This window comes from Chelonoidis abingdonii, chromosome 6, assembly GCF_003597395.2.
Source record: "Chelonoidis abingdonii isolate Lonesome George chromosome 6, CheloAbing_2.0, whole genome shotgun sequence".
Taxonomy (NCBI): domain Eukaryota; kingdom Metazoa; phylum Chordata; order Testudines; family Testudinidae; genus Chelonoidis; species Chelonoidis abingdonii.
The window spans coordinates 24,077,910-24,099,015 of NC_133774.1; the positions used below are offsets into that span (position 1 = coordinate 24,077,910).

Genomic DNA, 21,106 nt, shown 5'->3' on the forward strand with positions numbered 1-21,106 from the left:
GGGTTCAATAACGTACTTTAAAATGCCAGATGACTCGCACTAGAAGATTCTGTATGTGGACACAAGTCACTAAAGAAAAGTAAGTTAACCCGCAATAAATGTCAAATGTAGACAAGCCCTTAGTCTTGTAGCATATGTATGAGTGCAGTTTCCTCACCTGGAGTACTATGATGCAGAAAAGCATTTATATTTTCACAAAAAATGATAAATGTTTTGAAGATAAAGCCCATGAAGATCAGATTACCTTTTCCTAACACTATAGATGTTTGCACTACCTAGTTGGTTGATTAGCTAGAGTTCAGTCAATAAAGCATATTCAATCAAGTGCTGCCCATGAGGACCAATTCCTGTGAGCTCCACTAAGGAATGGATATTATTCATAATGTACAGTTTGTGAAAACTAACTAGTTCTACAAACTGCAAATTAGATATTGTCTTTATTACATATCTGTTCAAAAGTAAAATCTGAGATCTTTTTGCAAAGCCTAGATAAATTTAGCTTTCCAGTGACACTTATCTTAGCCAAAGTCAGCAAGTGGTGGCAGCCAAGCTATAGATAGAATCATAGGACTTAAGGAACTTCGAGAGATCATCTAGTCCAGTCCCCTGCAATCACATCATTAAGTATTATCTAGACCATTCCTGACAGGTGTTTGTCTAATTTGCTCTTAGAAGTCACCAATGATGGAGATTCCTAGGCAATTTATTCCAGTGCTTAAGTAGCCTGACAGTTAGGAATCAAGACATCTACCAATATCCTAAATCCTTTTAATTGGGTTTCAGATATTTTTTGACACACAGCACAAACTAGTAACCAACCTGCTTACAGGACATAACTGGGATAGATATTACAGCATTATCATGATTGAAATAATTTCTCTACAAAAGGAACATAAGAATGGCCATACTGGGTCAGACCAAAGGTCCATCCAGCCCAGTATCCTGTCTCCTGACAGTGGTCAATGCCACGTGCCCCAGAGGAAGTGAACCTAACAGATAATGATCAAGGAGCATGAATGTAGTGCTGGGCAACTACTCCTCTTCCCCAAAAGACCTCACTTGGACAATCCTATTAATATCTACCATATCACTGTTTGGAGATGTAGTGAGATGTCAACAATATGATAAACATATTTAGCTGCATTATTTTCCACAGGTATAACTAACACCATCACAGGGATGTCACAATGCCTTCCATGACATCTGGATAAAAGGGCTAACACTAAATCCATGCATGTCATAAATAGACAGCTAAGGGTTAATGTTTCTTTTACCTGTAAAGGGTTAACAAAGGGAACCAAACACCTGACCAGAGGACCAATCAGGAAACTGGATTTTTCAAAGAGCTAGAGAGGGAATTTTTTTGGTTCTTTTGTTTTGTTGGCTTCAGCTATGAGAGGTGATTTTTTTATCTGTAAGCTTCTCATCTTCAGTTTCCAGTTTGGTAGTCAAAGGTCGCAAACAATAGGATTTTATTGGTTTTGTTTGTATTTATTGTGTGTGCTGGAATGTTTAACTGTATCTCTTTTTTGAATAAGGCTGTTTATTCATATTTTTCTTTAGCAATTGACTCTGCATAATTGTCACCTTGATAAGAAGATATTTTTATGTTTTTCTTTCTTTTTTATATAAGCTTTCTTTTAAAACCCCTGTTGAGGTTTTTCTTGGTTGGCCTAGGAAGACGGGAGGGGGGAAAATTCTTGTGTTAGCTGCAGGGCTTGGCTACTTGCAAGTTGCAGCGTTGTTGGAGGGGTTACAACGTGCAACTTACTCGGTGGTTAGCACTTACAAAGCTCACCAGGTTGCAATTCCTGGCTGCAGCGCTGGCTGTTCCTGGTCTGCTACGGTGTAGCGAATCCCGCCGCTGAGTGATGCAGCGCTGCTCTCAGGTGGACATTCACAGGCTGTTATCTGGCAAAGGGTATTAAAGGTATGCATAATTTCCTGTTAAAAAAACGGAAGGTACTCCCCGAGCTACAAACACAGCTGCTTTTGCTCAGGAGCGACTGAGTGGAGGTTTGGAATGTTCACAGCTTTTGCTGAGGAGCAACAGCGGCAGGGGGGACGGGAGTCCATCGGAGAAGCTGCTTATCTGTTGAAGCCTTTTTTACATTTAAGAGTGTTGAGGAAGGGGTGGGGACTGGAGAATTTGCAAGGCAGGGAGCTCGCAGGTCCTCCAAAAATCCCTCTCTCTGTCTCCCGACGCTCCTGGTCACACTTCCACCACCCTTTCTTAAAAGCACGTTGCAGCCTTGAACGTGGATAGCGTGCCCACATGCACCATCAAGCGCTGGCATGCTGCAATGTGGTACACTGAAGGCTGGTAGCTTGAGTGTGGGACAACTGCAGCGCTGTTCTCAAAGCTGTACGACACAGTGTAAACCAGCGTGTACATTCCAAGTGTAGCAATACCTAGTTTTGAATGCATAGCTCAGGGAAGAAGGAGAGGGGAGGTAAATTGCCCTCTGTGTTTGCATTCAAGGAGTTTAAGTACAGTATCGCCCAGGATAACCCAGGGAGGGGGAACTGGGGATGAGATAAAGAGGAGACAAGGGGAGGAGGTTGTTTTCCCTTTGGTGTGAGACTCAGGGCTTCTGAGTCTTGGGGTCCCCCAGAGAAGGTTTTGGGAGACCAGAGAGAGAGTCAGGCCCTGGAAATTCCTGGCTGGTGGCAGCGAGATCAGATCTAAGCTGGAAATTAAGCTTAGAAGGTTTCATGCTAGCTTCTCAGTTTATGAATGCTAGGGTTCAAATCTGAGTAGGAAGCTACGACAATGCATAACTGAAGAGATGTTTGTAGGAAGAGGGAAACATTCTGAAGAACTAGTCAAGACACTGACTTCCCTCTCAAAGGTGTCTTCCTCCACTAAAAGCGATATGCAGCCTAGGAGTCTTAGTAACAGGCCTGAATAACCAGGTAGCACCAGTGGCAAAGAGTAACTTCTTTCATCTCCAACTTTCTAGGAAGCATAATTTCCTCCTGGCCAGAGCAATCCATACAGAAGCATTGCAAAGGCTCTAGCTTGTGCAGAGTCCATTTGCCTGCCTCTTCAATACGTCAGACCACCACAAGTATTTCACTCATGTGTTCCATTCCATTCAGTAGTTCTTAGCCCATGGCTTCTCCTTCAAAGACATCAATAGGGTCAGAAAAAAAAAAGCTATCACAACTATGAGTTGTCAAAACAGCTGTCTCAAAGAAGCACAACGAAGCTTACAAAGGACAAAGTACATGAGTAGAGCCCCATGTGAATACAAAATTTGTATCTGCATCTGAGCCACAAAAATGGTCTGCAGATAGACTGATTCATGGATGTGGCTTTCTGAGAGGTGGTAGCTAGGTTGACGGAAAATTCTTCAGTTGACCTAGCTGCAGCTATACCAGGGGTTGGATAGATCTAACTACAGCGCTAAGGGCACAAAACTTTCATAGCTCCAAGCAACACAGCAAAGTCGATCTAATTTTTAAGCATAGACTACAAACTGTAATTTAAGAATTAAGAAAGTTTTAAGTCCTTAGGGCTGGAAGTTACATCAGTCTGCATTTGGAAAATTAACATAAATTTAGTTTGAAACAGCTGAGATCTGTCCCTAGTCATCTCAATGTGCATGTTAACTATTAAACCAATGAATGACTTTAAAGGATAGTCTCAAACAAGGTGCACAACTGTGTATCTAGTTTGCATTCAACCAGTACAACAGTGTGAATAAACGGAGTAATTGCATGGGTGGAGATGGGGGGGGGGTGGATAGCCCCCCGTACCCTCACTGGATATGTTGCAGAAGCAATGCACTGGGAGGGGGATGCCCAAATTTCTCCCTTAGCCCTGCTTCCTCCCTGCAGAGGAATGTAGGGCAGGGCTAGTAGTGAGACCAGGAGCTCTGTACCCTGCTGGGCAGTTTCCCCAACATGGTCCACATATGGGGAGGGCAGGAGAGCTGCTCCTATTGATTAACTGCGCAACCCACATGGGGAAACTGACTAGCAGCCACAGAGTACCTTCAGTTTCTGCTCTCTCCCCTACCCAGCCCCTTAGGCAGGCACAGAGCAATGTTCATGGGTCGGGGAGCAGTGACACCAGCCAGGTGTGCTCTGTGTAAGGGGAGGGCAGGACAGCACAGCAGAGACCAAGGAGAGACAGGCAGCTGAGCTGCTTCCCAAGTGTCTGTGCAGTCTACAGCCCAGTTGAGTTACTCCTAGGGGAACTGGAATTCAGCCTGGCTCAACTGCTAAGGGGGTGGGGGAAATGGGACTTCCTCTTCCCCTACAGCAGCTGGGGCCCACCCACAGGAAACTCCCTGGTTGGAGGCAGCTCTACCCACAACCCACCCTGCTTCCTGCCCCCATCACTCTTCAGCCTCACGGGGGAAGGGTCACTGTAGGACATCTGCCCAATCCACCTGCATCCAGAACGCCCCCCCCCCCAACACACACAGAGCCCCCTGCACCTGAATCCCCTTCTCACCAAGCCTCACCCCCTGCATCTGGGCCACTCCCACAGAGCGCCCCCCTGACCTGGAAACCCCCCCCACAGCTCCCCTGCACCTGAATCCCCAAGACCCACCTCCTGCATCCAGAACCCCCCTGCACCCAGATCCTCCTGCCGAGCCCCACTCCTGCACCCAGACCCCCCTGCCAAGTCCCATCATACCTGAATCCCCACCCAGAGCCACCCCACCAAGTCCCATTCCCCACACTCAGATCCCCCCTACCAATCCCCACATGCTGCCCCCGCAAATACAGAAGTCAAACTATGCCTATGAGTAATTGTTCACAAACAAAAACTAGATAGAATAGTGGTCCTGAAAATGTGAAATTCCCCAAACAACTACTTTGCTAAGTTTAACTTTAACAATTAGTCAGGAAGATCCTGAGGCATAGCAGTAATTTTCTTCAGGAGAAGAAATGTTTATTGGAAAGGATCCACTGAAAATGGGGACTTACAGAAGGGAGAGAATTATGTTCAGACAGGTATGAATCAGGAAAACATTAAGATTGTTTTGAGGTTAAAAGAAAATGAAAGACGTAGTAGCATGTGTTTTGTCCAGAGGAAGCCCTAGTCAGGTTATACAGGAGACCTGATACTGAACTTTAAAATTCAGACCATGCAGAGAAAGTGTCTTTGGTTACTCTGAACACTCTGGGGACATGTGACCGCACACTGACCTGCCAGAAAGGTTGCTTTGAACTGCAAGTGAAAGGATTTTACTATGAAAAGTAAACAGGCTTTATTTTGGCATTATATTTACAGATTGTGCATTCTATAATTACAAGATCTGGGCAGGGACTGTCTTCACTGTCTCTTGTGCAGCACACAATAATACACTGTGTTTAGTAGTCTAGACATGTTTGCTTCTATTATGATTTTCTTCATGATCAATAGGCTATTCTTTAGTTTAGGGCAACTTGAATTTTGTTCAGAGAACTTTTTGGCTGAACCCAGAAAAAGCAAAAGGGAGATGGACAATGATGTCAGGTCATAAGCACAGAAAAAACAGGATCACAGATAGTCTGGAGAGGGTGTTTGTGTGCCCATGCAGAGATAACCTACAAGATATGAGGCACAGTTCCAGATTCTTCATATATTCAAAATCAAGAATTACATGTAAAGGAAGGAAGGAGAGATGGAAGAAGAAAGAAACAAACCGAAAACTCCCTACATAATATCAGCATCTCCAAAATACAAAAGTCCTAAGAACAAATAGAGGCTCAAGTGAAGTCATCTAAGACAGGGAAATTGAGTCTGGATAGAGTGAGGAGTGGGGAAAAAGGGAAGTCTCAGCACATTTGAAGGCAGATTTTATATTTAATGAAGTTTTAGGCACTTCTCACCTCAAAGAAAAGTGGACAAAGATAACTGATCTAACATATGCTTCAATGACTGAACAAGAAGATGGAAACCAAGGAGTCTAACTAGGTCACTTAAGACTCATTTAGTTCTCAAGCATGTGACTGCTTTGAACATGTACGCTAGATAAAAAAAGAGCTGTCAAAACTCCCACAATTTCTTATTTGTACATGGCAGTGGATATTCCAGACTGCAAAAACTATGAAAATGAGTTGTGTTAGGAGAGAATGAGCATTCATCTGTAATTAATGCTATAGTACACGCAAGATCATTAAAGCAAAGTAAAGTGTACAACACTTAAGTCAGAACATTACAAAGCTAAAGTTATTCCAAAGCTAAACGTTAATTGTCATAATGCTCATATATAGTATTTTCAATGCCTTCCCTTGTCAAATGTGAGCCTTAAGTCACAGTATATTACTTATCAAGGTATATGGAACACACCATGAAGAAAAAAAGAACAGACTATGCAATGTTGCTAATCAAACATGACAGGATGGAACTCTTGCTATCATCATATTTCAACGCTTAGTTTTACAACATTACTGTTTTTGCTTTTAGTTTCCTGAGAGTTTAAAAAAAGAATTTGGCACTAGTCTGCTTGCAAAGCTTTTGAACTCTACAATGCATTCAGCTTACAGCACACAGGTGCATATCTATATATAATTCCAACAGTCACGTCACAAATCAAAGCCAATTTCTCAAACCAAGTAAATTCTTACTGAAGACCAATGACTCATGTGCATGTCATATTAATTTACTAGTTTAACAAACAAAGATCTATTAAAAATGCTTAGCAACCTTAACCATCATTAAAGCTATCAAATGTCTGTTATAGATATAACCTATTGGATTTTTCACAGATTACTACTATTGGTAAATTTATTTATTTCAGTCTGGAAAGTGTTAGGTCTCCTGATTTGAATAAAATAATAAAATATGAATTTCAGCTGTACATGTGCATTTCAGATTCTTCCTTTGCCTTGTAAGGCCTAACCAAAATCTAGACAAACCAAACTTCAGCTTTTCAAGTCTTGCTTTGAGAAATGCAGGACCTAAAAGGAGGTACTGATAAATTACAGCATGTGTGCACTTAATCTTCAATTGTTTTGTGACACTATTAGGCACAAATCTGTATTAAGGACTTCATGTACAATAGAACCCCAGAGTTATGAACTGACTAGTCAACCACACACTTCATCTGGAACGAGAAATAAGCAAATAGCAGAGACACGCCCCCCCAAAAGCATGCAAATACAGTACATAACTGTGTTAAATGTAAACTACTAAAAAATAAAGGGAAAGTTTAAAAAAAGATTTGACAAGGTAAGAAAACGCTTTTTGTGCTTGTTTCATTTAAATTAAGATGGTTAAAAGGAGCATTTTTCTTCTGCATAATACAGCTTTGAAACTTTACTAAGTCAATGTTCAGTTGTAAACTTCTGAATGAACAACCATAATGTTTTGTTCAGAGTTACCAACATTTCAGAGTTACAAACAACTTCTATTCCTGAGGTGTTTGAAACTATGAGGTTCTACTGTAAGTAAAACTGTTAAACACATTTAAAATATGCAATGTTGTTGTAGCCCAGGTAGAGATAAACAACCTAAAAGATATCAGGTCACCTGAAGAAGAGCTTTATGTAAGCTTGAAAGCTTCTCTCTCTCTCACCAACAGAAGTTGGTCCAATAAAAGATATTACCTCACCCACCTTGTCTCTCTGAACATATTTGAATTGATGCAATCAAAAAAGCATAGATTATTTTAATGAAACTGGATCAAGCAAGCCTAAAAATCTGCATAGCTTAAATTTGAAGAACTATTCTCTCTAGTGCTAAGTTATAAATCTCTATTATTGATTTCTATATAGTAACAAATTGAAGTGGGGGAGAGTGCGGTGCTAGAGTCTAATGATAGTCTTCAATACATGTTTACTAAATGCAAGCTAGGAGACTTGAATATTACCTAATATTTCCACGACTTATTCAGATTGTTGCTGAGCAATATAGGAAGTGCTTTAACAAACAAATTGTAAACTACACACATATTCCAACCCAAGAGTAAACGTGGCCAGCAGGCTACCACTATTGTGAAAATGCAGAATACTTCAGAGCTGCAAAAACTAGGTCTCTGCAGTAAAAAGATCAGTTTAAAGAGAACTGCACTAGTATTAGACTTGCTTTGAATTTCAGTTCTTCTATACCTATCAATGTAGGGCTGAACTGATAGCTTTCTTAATCACATTCCTTTTTAACAACCATACTTTTCATTCCCAAGTGATATTTACAATATATTTTTGTACTGCCAAAGATTTGATACTTAAAAAAAAAAAAAAAAAAGATGCTGCAGTTTAAATTTTAATTTAGACTCTTTGGATAGAAAATGGGACTTGGTGACAGTGTATTTGCAGTTGCTTTTATTATTCACATTTAACATTTGAAGACCATTTCAAGAACACACCTACCCTTGACTTGATAGCAGCTGGTAACACTTGCAGTTTAGAGGAACAATTTACAGTATTTAGTTATAACATTTTCATGTATCCTGCCTCTAGTGCTTTTGTCTACCTCTTTTCCCAGTTCACTCCATTATTCACTATCTTATCAGATCATGGTGTATATCTCCCTGTATGGTTTCCTTGCCTGCTCCTTCTTTTTATGCTTTCCTCTTTTCCTGCATCGTTATTTAGCTCTTCTTGCTTCTTCAACTCTTCTCTCCAGCCACACCAGCCCACATTTCTGTTTCCTCTGTTTCTAACCCTAACTCATTCTCAACCTCCTGCAACAACTGTCATGCCAGTACATATAGTAAGTGCTCCAGCCCATATTTCTTGCCCTCATCCGATCCTGTAAGAACAGTGACAGATGGCTTTTGAGAGATCTTACATGAGACATCACTGTAGACATCTGAACACAAAGAAATGTACCCTGCGTAAGAAGGAGCAATATAACTGATCAGGATTATGGATTTGCTGTAATGGGGCCTGACAAATATACAAAAATCATCCACACAGCAGAGAGTCCCAAAGTGGACTCAGAATTGTAGAAGCTAGGGTCATAGTACCTGGAATACAGCCTTCCTGCTATACTTCAACTTCCAACAATATTCCATGAGGGACACAGACCTTCTTTTCCTATGGATGAGAACTAGGATTCCTTTCCTTCCCAATACTGCTCAGCAGGATGGATAAAAATTTTATATCAAAAATAAAATTTGAAATGGACAACCTATATTAATACCTAATAATATTATATAATACCTAACTGTATTATAATCTATTAAAATCATTAAATGAAAAATCACAAATTAGAACAGTACATGTTTGCTGCTAAGTTTTAAAGAAAGTCAAACCACTGAACTGATGGAACTCACTAGCTAAACACTTGGAACCAGAGTTTGTTCAGATACTAAAATCAGCATTTGATAGCCATAGCCTCTTCCACAGGTGCAGAGAGAATATTTTCCTTTCAGTTTATTCAATTACTTCACTTCAGTGACTAGTTCATTCAAAGTTAAGAAACCGACTGGGAGTTAAAAAAGCAGGAAAGCTTGTTTATACAAAAAGTAAAACGAAATTTAGTGTAAAGGGTATATTTAGTTGCAAGTAACATATTTTAACAGTTGCCAAATAATGAAAAAGTCAACCCTTCTTTAGAAAAATAACTAAAATACAAATGCAAAACATGATTAAAATTGATTTAAATCAATCTACCTCATTGCAGAGGAATTTTCATGGCTCCCAGTTAGATTAGGGATGACACTTGTGCAAAGTCACCAATGTTCCTGATGCTGTTATAAAGAACAAATTTCGCAGAGAAAGGAGTAATCTAAAAGACAGAATTTATTGGGTGGCCTAGAGAAAAGAGCTAACTTGTAGTTTTTTCCATTTATTACAACCTAAGTGTCCCAAAAGTGAGTGAGGTTTTCAGGAGTGATATGAAAGAGGATGGTGTCTTGGCAAAAATCAGATTTAGAGGACATTTCACGCACAAGGGATAACATGGTAAAAGCATTTTGACTTATGATGAGACCCTGGAGAAGCAGTTTAAACTAATTTTAAAGACCAATATCTTTGGCTTCGAACTGACAGTGGGTTTGTAACTAAAGTTCCACTTGAAGAAAAACAGGATTCGGGTTGTTTGCCAGTAGCGGGTTAACATCTCAAACACTTGAAACAATGAGAGAAAAATGGACGTACAGTAGAACCTCAGAGTTACAAACACCTATGGAATGGAGGCGATTTGTAACTCTGAAATGATCAGAACTCTAAACAAAATGTTACGGTTGTCTTTTCAAAAGGTTACAACTGAACATCAACTTAATACAGCTTTGAAACTTTAATATGCAGAAGAAAAATGCTGCTTTTAACCATCTTAATTTAAATGAAACACACAGAAACAATTTCCCTTACCATGTCAAAAATTTTTAGTAGTTTACTTTTAACACTGTACTGTATGCCTTTTGGGGCGGGGGGGGAGCGCGGGGAAGGTCTAGCCTCGAGGAGACCTTCTGTTCAACAATAGGGTGGTTGACCAATCAGTGGTAACGGTCTGCTGTATAGATGTGAAATATATAACTGTGAAGAAAAAAAAAAAAGCTTCAAATTAATCTACATTTACAATAAGAACATAAATCTAAGAACAGCCATACAGGGTCAGATCAGTGGTCCATCTAGAGCATATCCTGTCTTCTGACAGTGGCCAATCCCAGAAGCTTCAGGGGGAAGTGAACAGAACAGACAATCATCTAGTGATCCATCCCTCATCGCCCATTTCCAGCTTCTGGAAAACATAGGCTAGGAATGCTCAAAGTATAGAGTTGTATCCCTGACCATTCTGGCCAATAGTCATTGATGGACCAATCCTTCATTAACTTATCTATTTTTTTTTTTTTTTAAAAACGCTGTTATAGTTTTGGCCTTCACAAAATCCCCAGCCAACAATTTACACAAGTTGACTCCGTGTTTGTGAAGCACATGTTTGTTCTCTGCTGCTGCTTAATTTAATTGAGTGATCCATGGTTCTTGTGTTATGTGAGGGAGTAAATAAACACTTCTTTATTCACTTTCTCCATATTAGTCAAGATTTTATAAGATATCATAACCGCTCTTAGTTGTCTCTTTCAAGCTGAAAAGTCTCAGGCTTTTTAATCTCTCTTCACACGGAAGTAGTTTCATACTCCTAATAATTGTATTGCCTCTCTCTGTTCCTTTTTCAACTCTAATTAATTATTATTATTATTATTATTAAGATGGGGTGACGAGGATTGCATGCAGTATTCAAGATGTGGGTATACCATGGATTTATATAGAGGCAATCTGATATTTTTGGTCTTATTATCAATCCCTTACCTAATGGGTCCTAACATTGTTTGCTTTTTAGATTGACACTGTACATTGAGTGATGTTTTCAAAGAACTATTCAGAATGACTCTAAGATCTCTTTCTTGAGTGGTAACAGCTAAATTAGATCCCATAATTTTGTATGTATAGTTTGGATTATGTTTTTCAATATGGATTACATTGCATTTGTCAACATTGAATTTCATCTGCCATTTTGTTGCCCAGTAACCCAGTTTTGTAAGGTTCATTTGTAAGTCTTCACAGTCTGCTTTGTACTTAATTATCTGGAGTAATTTTGTATCATCTGCAAATTCTGCCACCTGTTTACCCCTTTTTCCAGATCATTTACGAATATGATGAACAGCATTGGTCCAAGTACAGATCCCTGGGGCAAACCACTACTTTCCTTTCTCCCTTCTGAAAACCACTTATTCCTACGCTTTGTTTTCTGTCTTTTAACCAGTTACTGATCCGTGAGAGGACCTTCCCTCTTACCGCATGACTGCTTACTTTGTTTAAGAGCCTTTGGTGAGGGATCTTCTCAAAGACTTTTTGAAAGGCTAAGTACATTATATCCACTGGATTATCCTTGTCCACATGTTTGTTGACACCCCTTCCCAAAAGAATTCTAACAGATTGTGAGGCATGATTTCCCTTTACAAAAGCCATGTTTACTCTTCAACAAATCATGTTCATCCATCTGTCTGATCATTCTGTTCTTTATTATAGTTTCAATAGGCAAATATATCTATTCTAGGATTGGAGGTGTCAAGACACTGACTTTTGCACACTTCTATTCATCCATGCTTCCAGAGAGTTAGCCAATTCTGTTTGGGGCAGAAGTGTGTCATTAAGGCCCAGATCTTAGACTGCTGACATCAAACAGACAATTGATCAACCTTTGCTCCCTTCTAGCAGAGGATGACTGGGCTATATTTAGTCAGACTCAAAGCTCAGCTTTTCCAGAGATTTTGGGAAAAGCAGCAGCAGTTGTTATTCTCATCTATTCTAACAAATGGCAACAGGAATAAAATATGACCATGAAAATCCTCAGTTGAAGGGTAACATAACAAGATTTTATTTTCCCTCTTGTTTTGATATTCCAAAACAATAAGAGAACCCTAAATGGCAGTTAAAACGTAAAACAAAAAAAATAAAATATTAAGTTAAAAACTGACAGTATTCACCAGACATTAACCCAGATTAGTCCATTTGTGGGTCCAAACAAGCTGGGAGCCTGGTCAAAGTCAGCTTTGTATCATCACTGTGGCTGCTGCATTCTTCATAACATCAGGGCTGCTCTAATCTTAAGCAGTCATTCTGGCAGCCAGAGAGAGAGGACATATGTTTCCTAATCATTTCCCTTTCCTCTGGTTGGAAGCTACAAGAATGGTGGTTGTCAGGCAGCAAAACAACTGTATGACACCGGAGGATTATCTTTATGAAAGGAGAACTCCCAGCTGGCCAAATCCACCTGGTTTCCAGGACCTTTACACTAGTGGAGTGATACAAAGAAACTGGAATGAGTGATCTGGCTTTGTTTATAAGCAACTTCTGTAACTTCCTTCACTGCCTATTTTTCCCTCACTATAGCTATTTTCACCCGTTTCATCAAATGTCCTTCAATGTTGAAAACTGTGTCATAATGCCTCGTCATGCGAGTGAAACTCCTACCCGTACCTCAATCAAATCCTCAGGGGAGACACCTTTTCTTCTTGTATATTTGAAAAAGCACCTAGCATACCCTGAATACTACCACAGACAAGTAATTACTAGAACAACATATTCAGGTCAGGAAGTCTAACTCCATGTATGGATTTAGTCTAGATCAGTGTTTCTCAATGACCTGTCCATGGACCACCTCTGGTCTCTGAGATCTCCCTGACACAGTTTAGAAAGGCAGCAAGCTAGATTCTGGTATCAAAAAGGTTGAGAAACACTGGTCTAGATGATCCAGGAAGTAGATCAATCATCCATACAGGTCTTCAACAGGAAAGACAATAATGAAGTATCTATCTTTGGCCTTGTCTACACTTACAGTTTTGCAGCGCTGGCCGTTACAGCTGTGGTCGTAAAGCTGTGTACGGCCAGCGCTGCAGTGTGTCCACACTGACAGTGACCAGCGCTGCAGTGTGTCCACACTTGCACCAGTTGCAGCGCTGTTGTGAGTGGTGCATTGTGGGCAGCTATCCCACACGAGCACCTCGTCCCATCCAATTTGCTGCTGAGGTTTGTGCTGAATGGGACGAAGGTGCGGGCATTCCGCTTCAGTTCAACGACCCGTGCTGCATCGCTCCCTCTTAGCCGTTTGTGCCATGTGAGTCGAGCAGCGGTATGTCAGAAGAAATGGAGCCCTGAGCTGCTTAATGTTGCTGATAGAATGTTGCCAGCAATCCCTCTGGCAGTTGATCTAGATTCCTATCCCCAAAGTGACGGAGACTACAAGTGAAAGAGCTAGATTGCCGCTACGAGTATTCGCTGGACTGATTGCTCGATACGACTATACACAACGACGCTCTGCCAGCGGGAACGCCACTTTGCCAACAAGTACGAGTGGTGGACACATTGTCCTGCAAGCGGATGACGACAGCCTGCTGCAGAACTTTAGGATCGAAAAGCCACTCATGGGACGGCTGACTCGCCCAACCCTCAGCACAAGAAACAGAGACCTGAAACTGCCGGTTTTTTTAGTCGTCAGTGGACGAAGCGGGGTGGTAGCAGTTTGGAAGCTGGCAATCCAGACAGCTACCGAGCGTCCAAACCAGGTTGGAGTGGACAGTCACCCGTTGGAAAGGGTGATGCAAGTTGCAGCCCTTAATCGCATCCTGTTCAGACAACCGGACTCCTGGGAATCAGGACATGTGATGCTTTGCCCAAATGGTTGCCCTAACTGGGAGGGCAATAGATAGGAACGCATTCCAGCTGGGCACCACCTCCACCTGACATCTCGAAGACATTAATCGGGGGTATCTCAATGGTTCCAGCGCTGTGGATCACCGGGCATTCACTGACAGTTACACAGATGCCTGAAAGGCATGATGCACGCACTTCGAACAGTGGCCGTTTCAGGAAGCTGTCAGGCCAGGACTTTTTTTCCCAGACCGTAAGATCCAGTGGGACTCCACCCTTGAGACCCGCTTACCGTTATGCGCTTGCATGAACCGATACAGGGAAGCTTGGACATGAGCAAGGCACGTTCAACTACAGCTGACCGGTGCGAGAATGACGTTGGAGTATCTTGCGGTTTAAGAGGAGAGGGAGTTTCCTCGGAGAGGGAGGAAGCAGCTCCCAGCGATTAACACGACGTGCTGATATCCTCCATAAATTGTGTAAGGACGAGGTGAAACCTCATTGCGATGGACCCTGAAGGTTCAACACCTGGAGGTGTAGTTGACAGCCTGGCAGCGGGCGACGAGGGAACCGCAGACAGGTGCTCAAGGATAGGAATTGCCTTAAAAGTGAGCCTTTGAGGCGAACCTACGAGTATATGTGGGTTTCCACTGCTAAAGACATTGCTCCAGCAGTCCTGGCAGTGGTTTCATTGATTGCGATTCTATTTTACTTGTAACGTTACAGTTTTTGTAATAAAACGTCACAACAGAGAATCTTTAGACCAAAATACATAATAAGAAGCAGGAAGGGTAGTATTATTTCCTCCTTTCATGTGGCGTTCGTGTCACAGGGTGGGCTGTAGCACTTTTTATTATTACATTAGACAAACTTTATGCCCCCAATTTTGTTGTTTCATACTATATCTTTCTTTTTTTCCATTCAGTTACTTTGTTCTCTTTCTTATTAAGAGGAGATCAGGCTCGATCCGCTCAAAGTGTATAATTTAGTATTATTGGCACATAGTGTATGTGGGGGAGTCTGATAAAATTACATTATACCTAACCTTATTAGTTCTAAGAACAGAGCCTCCTGAAATGAGACTTAGTATTGTTTTTTTTTGTCTATTAGATTTCTGCTTCTATTCCCAGATGATTCAGGCTATACATTCTATCCAGATTTTTTCACTGACGTCAAACACAACCACTGCAGGTAGTTGGTTATAACTGACTCACAGAGAACTAACTATACAGCCCTGTCTATCCCATACTGCTATATTTTGTCCTTTGTATTTTTATCTCTTTCTTCGTATGCTCCTTGTACTTCAGTTTCGGAAATAATGAACTCCAAATCTCATTAGCATGGATTCGTTTTTGTCCTTTCTTAACCCTGGTAAACAGTAAAAGGCAAGTCTGAACTGACTACATACATGCTTTCTAATTCAAGCCAGCTCCCCGGCGGTTCTCTCGCAGCCCAACTCCCGCCGGCCGAGGCTGGCAAACCCCGCGCGTCTCAGGCTGAACGGCCAAGCAGGCCCGCTCGCCGGCGGAGCTCCAGCAAGCCCAGCCAGCGCCGCTTCTGGCCGGAGCTCCAGACGCCGTCTAACCCGGCCGGAGCTCGGCACCCCGCAAGCGCCGGCTCTCCCTGGGCCGAGCTCCGGCAAACCCCGCAAGCGCGCTCCGGCGACGGGACGCGCCTCTTCCATCCCGGCCGGTAGCGCGGGCAACCCGCAGGGCGCTCCCCCCGGCCGGAGCCGGCAAACCCCTCGCCCGCGGAAGCGCAAACGACGCCGTCTCCGGCCGGGTCCCAAGCCCCGCTCTCCCGCCGGCGCGCAGGCAACCCCACAGCCCCCTCTCGCGCCGGAGCGACGGCAACCCCAAAGCGCCCGCATCTCCCCGGCCCGGGAGCTCCAGCAAGCCCCTTCTCCCCCGACAATACGGCCGCAAGCCGCAAGCCCACCTTCCCGGCCGGAAGCCTCCACAAGCCGCTCCCGGCCGAGCCGCGCAAACCCAGTGCACCCGCTCTCCCCGCCTGGAGCTCAGCAAGCCCTGTCCTCCGGCCGAGCGCGGCAACCCGCTCTCCACGCTCTCACCCAGCCGGAGGCATCGGGCAAGCCCGCTCTCACTCCTCTCCAGGCTCGAAGCCCACGAGCAAGTGGATGCTAACGCGTGACCAAGAGCTAAAAGAATGCTGAGGATAAGCCTAATACCCTGGAGCCAAAAACCTGGAGTGTCCACACTGGAATGAACAGCGCGTAAAACAAAATGTCTCGCTACACCGGAAGCAGACCCAGGTGTACAGCCAGCGCTGCAAACAGGGAGTTGCAGCGCTGGCTGAGCTTTTAAGTGTAGACACCTGCTAAGTTGCAGCGCTGTAACCCCCTCACCAGCGCTGCAACTTGCAAGTGTAGACAAGGCTTTACATGCAGTGTCAAACAAATTGCAGCAGGTCATTAGGACTGAACAATAGTCATGTAACAAGTAGCTTACAAATGAAGTGATTGAGCTGCTAGCAAAAACAGGTAATTGGTAAGGTCAGCTAGACACTGTGCCTCTTAAAATACCAGAGGAATTACAGACTACTCTGTTTTACTTCCAAATCTGTCAGATTAGCTGCCAAAATACACGGAACACCGTAAAACAGTTCAAGATATTATATGCTGAGATTAGCGAGGCTTCTTTAAAAAAATGCGTATCTTCCTATCACTTTGAGTTGACAAGACAGTGGATAAAAAAATTATTTGTCCTTTGAAGAGGATACTAAGGAAACTAGGTATCGAAGTGAAAAAAAGAAAAGCCAAAATTCTGTCATGATTTAGACATTGATTAGGCAGACAAAACTTAAAGCAAGGGAGGCTAATTTTAGTACACCTCTACCTCTATACAACGCTGTCCTCAGGAGCCAAAAAATCTTACCATGTTATAGGTGAAACTGCGTCATATCGAACTTGCTTTTATCCACTAGAGTGTGCAGCCCTGCCCTGCTCCCGGAGCGCTACTTTACCACATTATATCTGAATTCATGTTATATCTGGTTGCTTTATATAGGGGTAGAGGTGTATAATAATGAGGTTAAATAGTGGTATACCCAAGGGTCTGTGCTAGGCCCAGTGATGATATATTTGTTAATTATCCAGAAGAGGAATAAACAGTGAGGTGACAAAATATGATACTGACAATACTATTTAGGTTAATTAAATTCAAAGTGATTTAAAGCAGAACAACTGAACAAAAGAGTAACAGATTAAACTTAGTGTAGATAGGTGAAGGGTAAAGTACATTGGAAGAAACAATTTGAAGCATTTGCACACATACAATTTCTAAAGTAACTAACTGCTCAGGAGAAAAACCTAGGCCTCATTGTGGACAGCTCGAAGAAAAAGTTTGTTCAATACAGAAAAGCAATTAAAAGCAAAAGAAAACACTTGTTTACAAGAATGGAATAGAAAATGGAAACATGCCATTTTACAAGTTGATTGTATACATTTACCTTAAGCATGACATTTGGTTTATATTACCTGATCAATTACACCACAGAAAAGTTAAAAATGTAGCTTAAAAAGTTTGAATTAACACACTAAAGTATCAGACACTGAAGGCTACACACATTTGTTGGTCAAGTTATCTTATTTAGCAGCATTAATTTCCGTAAAATGCTTCCCCTTGTTCTGAAAGTAGAACTTATCTTTACGGAACCAGATTTCTACATTAAACCACAATTCTCCAATACTAGTTGGAAGTATTTGGTCAGCTAGGACAGTGGATTTCGTTTATTTGGTCTTCAGAACTCTAACAATTTCTATTTCAAACTTTGTTTTAAACATACGATTAGTACTGGAGCTGAATGAAACTGAAAAACAAGAATAACCAGTACAGTGCTAACCTCAAGGGCAAGTTCAAGTATCTATCAACTTTAATTCCTTTCAGAGTAGCAGCTGTGTTAGTTTGTATCAGCAAAAGAAACAGGAGTACTTGTGGCACTTTAGAGACTAACAAATTTATTTGAGCATAAGCTTTCATGGGCTACAACCCACTTCATCGGATGCATAGAATGGAACATACAGTAAGAAGATATGCATGTATAAATATCTTCTTACTGCATGTCCCATTCTACGCAACCAGTGAAGTGGGCTGTAGCCCACGAAAGCTTATGCTCAAATAAATTTGTTAGTCTCTAAGGTGCCACATGTACTCCTGTTCTTTTTAATTCCTTTTGCAGTTTGGATTGAAAAAGTAGAACAATATCATTATCCTCTCCAAACAGCCTACTGGACAAACTAGTTGCCTGTCTTGTTTAGTTTACAAAAGACATGCTGATGTTACAGTACCTAACGGCAGATGTTACAATATCTAAGGCTACGTCTTCACTACCCTCCATATCGGCAGGTAGCAATCGATTGCTCAGGGATCGATATATCGCGTCTCATCTAGACGCGATATATCGATCCCCGAACGCGCTTATATCGATTCCGGAACTCCACCAAGCCCAACGGAGTTGCGGAATCAACAGAGGGAGCCGCAGACACTGATCCCGCACTGTGAGGACGGTGAGTAATTCAATCTTAGATACTTTGACTTCAGCTACGTTATTCACGTAGCTGAAGTTGCGTATCTAAGATCGATTTTCCCCCGTAGTGTAGACCAGCCCTAACAACTACTTGAGTGTGCGAGTTGCACGCTGATGACCCTTTACACTCTGGTTTTGGGAGACAGGAATATAGCTCTCTGGCTGTTTTCACATCTGTTGGCAGATGTGGGAGTGCAGTAGTTTGGGCAAAGTTCAGATTGGTCCCGAGACCCTGTGCCTGTGTGTGGGTCAACTCTGGTATGGCTACAGTGCCTGCCACAATACAGATAAAGGCACATCTCCCAGTACCTGATTCCACTTGGCACAGCTCCACCACCACTAAGCACCTCACTGGGGTGACCAGATGTCCCAATTTTATAGGGACAGGCCCGATTTTGGGGTTTTTTTCTTATATAGGCTCCTATTACCCCACCCCCCGCCCTGACTTTTCACATTTACTGTCTGGTCACCCTACACCTCACTGCCCCAAGACTCGGCACCAAAAGGTCCGCCGAGCCTGAGCTCATCACCGGTATGTCTACTCTGCAGCCGGGAGCGAGCCTCCTGCCCGGCTAACACGCTAAAAGAAGCAGCTGCCACCCTCGGACTCTCAAGCCCACTGGCCCGTCTGGGTCGGGTGTCCGGCCTGGGGCGCTGAAGCAGCAACAGCCACATTGCTATTTTTAGCAAACTAGCTCGAGCCAACCCAGCCCCCAGCCCCACACCCAGCTCCCAGGCCTCTGCTCCGCTCCACCTCGCCGCCGCCCAGCGCCACGCCCGACTCCCCCACCCCACCGACACCCTCACCTCCGGGCTGACGTAGGACACGAAGGACGGCTTGGCGGGCTTGGCCCCGCTGCCGCCGGCTCCTTTCCCCAACATGGCTCCGGGCGCTTCCCGCCCGCCCCAGCTCCCAGCGGCGGTGCCGGCCAGCGGGCACGACGGGGGCAGCAGCACCAGCTCTTGCCAAGACTCCTCGTCAGACTCTTCAGGCTGCAGCGCCGCCCGCCTGCGGCTCACGTAGTTAACCCCTCCCATGGCGGCTCCCGCCTCACCCCGACATCACCGCTCGCGCTATCGACACCGGCCCTTTCTTGGAAACCGCCTCACAGCATCCCGCTTCACTGCTGGACCCTGCTCGCTGTCAATCAAAGTCAGCCCCGCCTTAACAGCCAAATCCTGTGCTCGAATTGGCTAACATGGGGAGAGGGCGGAGCTCACTACTGGGTCCTAGTGCCGGCAATGTTTGAACAGCAAGACGGATACAGCTTCTGCCGACAAATCATTGGCGCTTCCTTGAGCGCTCCACTGATTGGCCGATGGAGCTGCCTGCTCTGGGCTAGTAGCGCAGCTCCTGGAGGTGGAGTTGGGCGTCGCTCCTGGAAGTGGTCGGTCCGTGTGTTGCTGTGACTAATGGTTATTGTTTAGTTTGCACCTCACCGACCCTTCTTTTCCAGTGAGGAGATTCGCCGCAGCCGCCGCCGCCGCCGCCGCTCGCAAGAGACGTGCCAGGCTCGGGACAGTGGAGGTTTGGTGGAGGTTTTGTTTGTATCATGAAATAAAACATCCAAAATGCAAATCTGCTGTAGCCTGGAGGGCAGAGGGTGTTCACCACGGTTGTCTACACTACCAGAAAAGACCGGCTGCGGGGCTATAAAATTGCAGCATGTTCGGGATTCTGCAGCTCCAACGCAAGCGCTAATGTTCACACTGCAATTTTATAGCCCCAAGCCTGTCAGCTGACCCTGGTCAGCCACAGGTCTTTTACTGCAGTGTAGATGTAAGAGCAGCAAGCCCACGAGAGCTGAGCTCTTCTAGCACTTCGGCTAAGCAGCAAGCCAATTCTTCAACAAATGCCAGGTCTGTCGTTTAGAATAATCGTGCCTGCATCAGACGGCTCAGACCGTGCTTAGGGCACAGGCTCTGTCATCCGTGTCGATCTTAGGCTGCATTTTGCATGTCCTCTGTTAGCAAATCCCATAAGGTTTCCCTTTTCCTCTCCAAGTATTGTTTGATGGAAGGATTCTTTCAGTCAGCTCCTTTTTCATGTTCCTACCATTGCACCTGGCAGATGCGCTGGCTTCATTCTTAACATAGCCCAGATATTTTCATCTTTTCTAGATAACTTTGGAGAGAGGTTAACTCTGACAATCTCAAAATTTGTTGGCCTAACTTGCAAAGCTTGTCAACTCAATGGTGTTTCTCTGTATGTATATATGTTCCATGGTAACCTTTGAACTCTGCATCAACAGGAAGGCTGGGGTCATTGAGGACTCGAGTCCCCAAGGAAGAAGCCCTCGAGGCGCTGCTCAATTCCAGAGTAGGAGCCTAGCCGAACCAAGCAAGGGTCCTGTTGGATTGGCTAAAGACCGAACCCAGGGAGGGCTGCAGAAAAGGACACACCAACCAAGGATATGGTGGCTGGCCCTGATGGATTGTTGTAGAAGACTGAGCCCAGAAAGGGCTGCAGGACATTGGGGACATTTTGGACTGTGTACCCCAAAAGGGGTTTGTTTGTTTT

The 21,106-nt window shown here is 43.6% G+C and overlaps 1 protein-coding gene across 1 annotated transcript in view; it reads right to left on the reverse strand.

Annotated features, from left to right (window-relative positions):
* Positions 1-19,698, reverse strand: part of MTMR12 (myotubularin related protein 12) — a 75,016-nt gene extending 55,318 nt beyond the window's left edge. Inside the window, exon 1 of the mRNA XM_032771264.2 lies at positions 19,393-19,698. Within this exon, the coding sequence (XP_032627155.1) occupies positions 19,393-19,623 (231 nt within the window). The 5' untranslated portion in view covers positions 19,624-19,698. The remainder of the gene's footprint in view (positions 1-19,392) is intronic.
* Between the last annotated feature and the right edge of the window lie 1,408 nt (positions 19,699-21,106).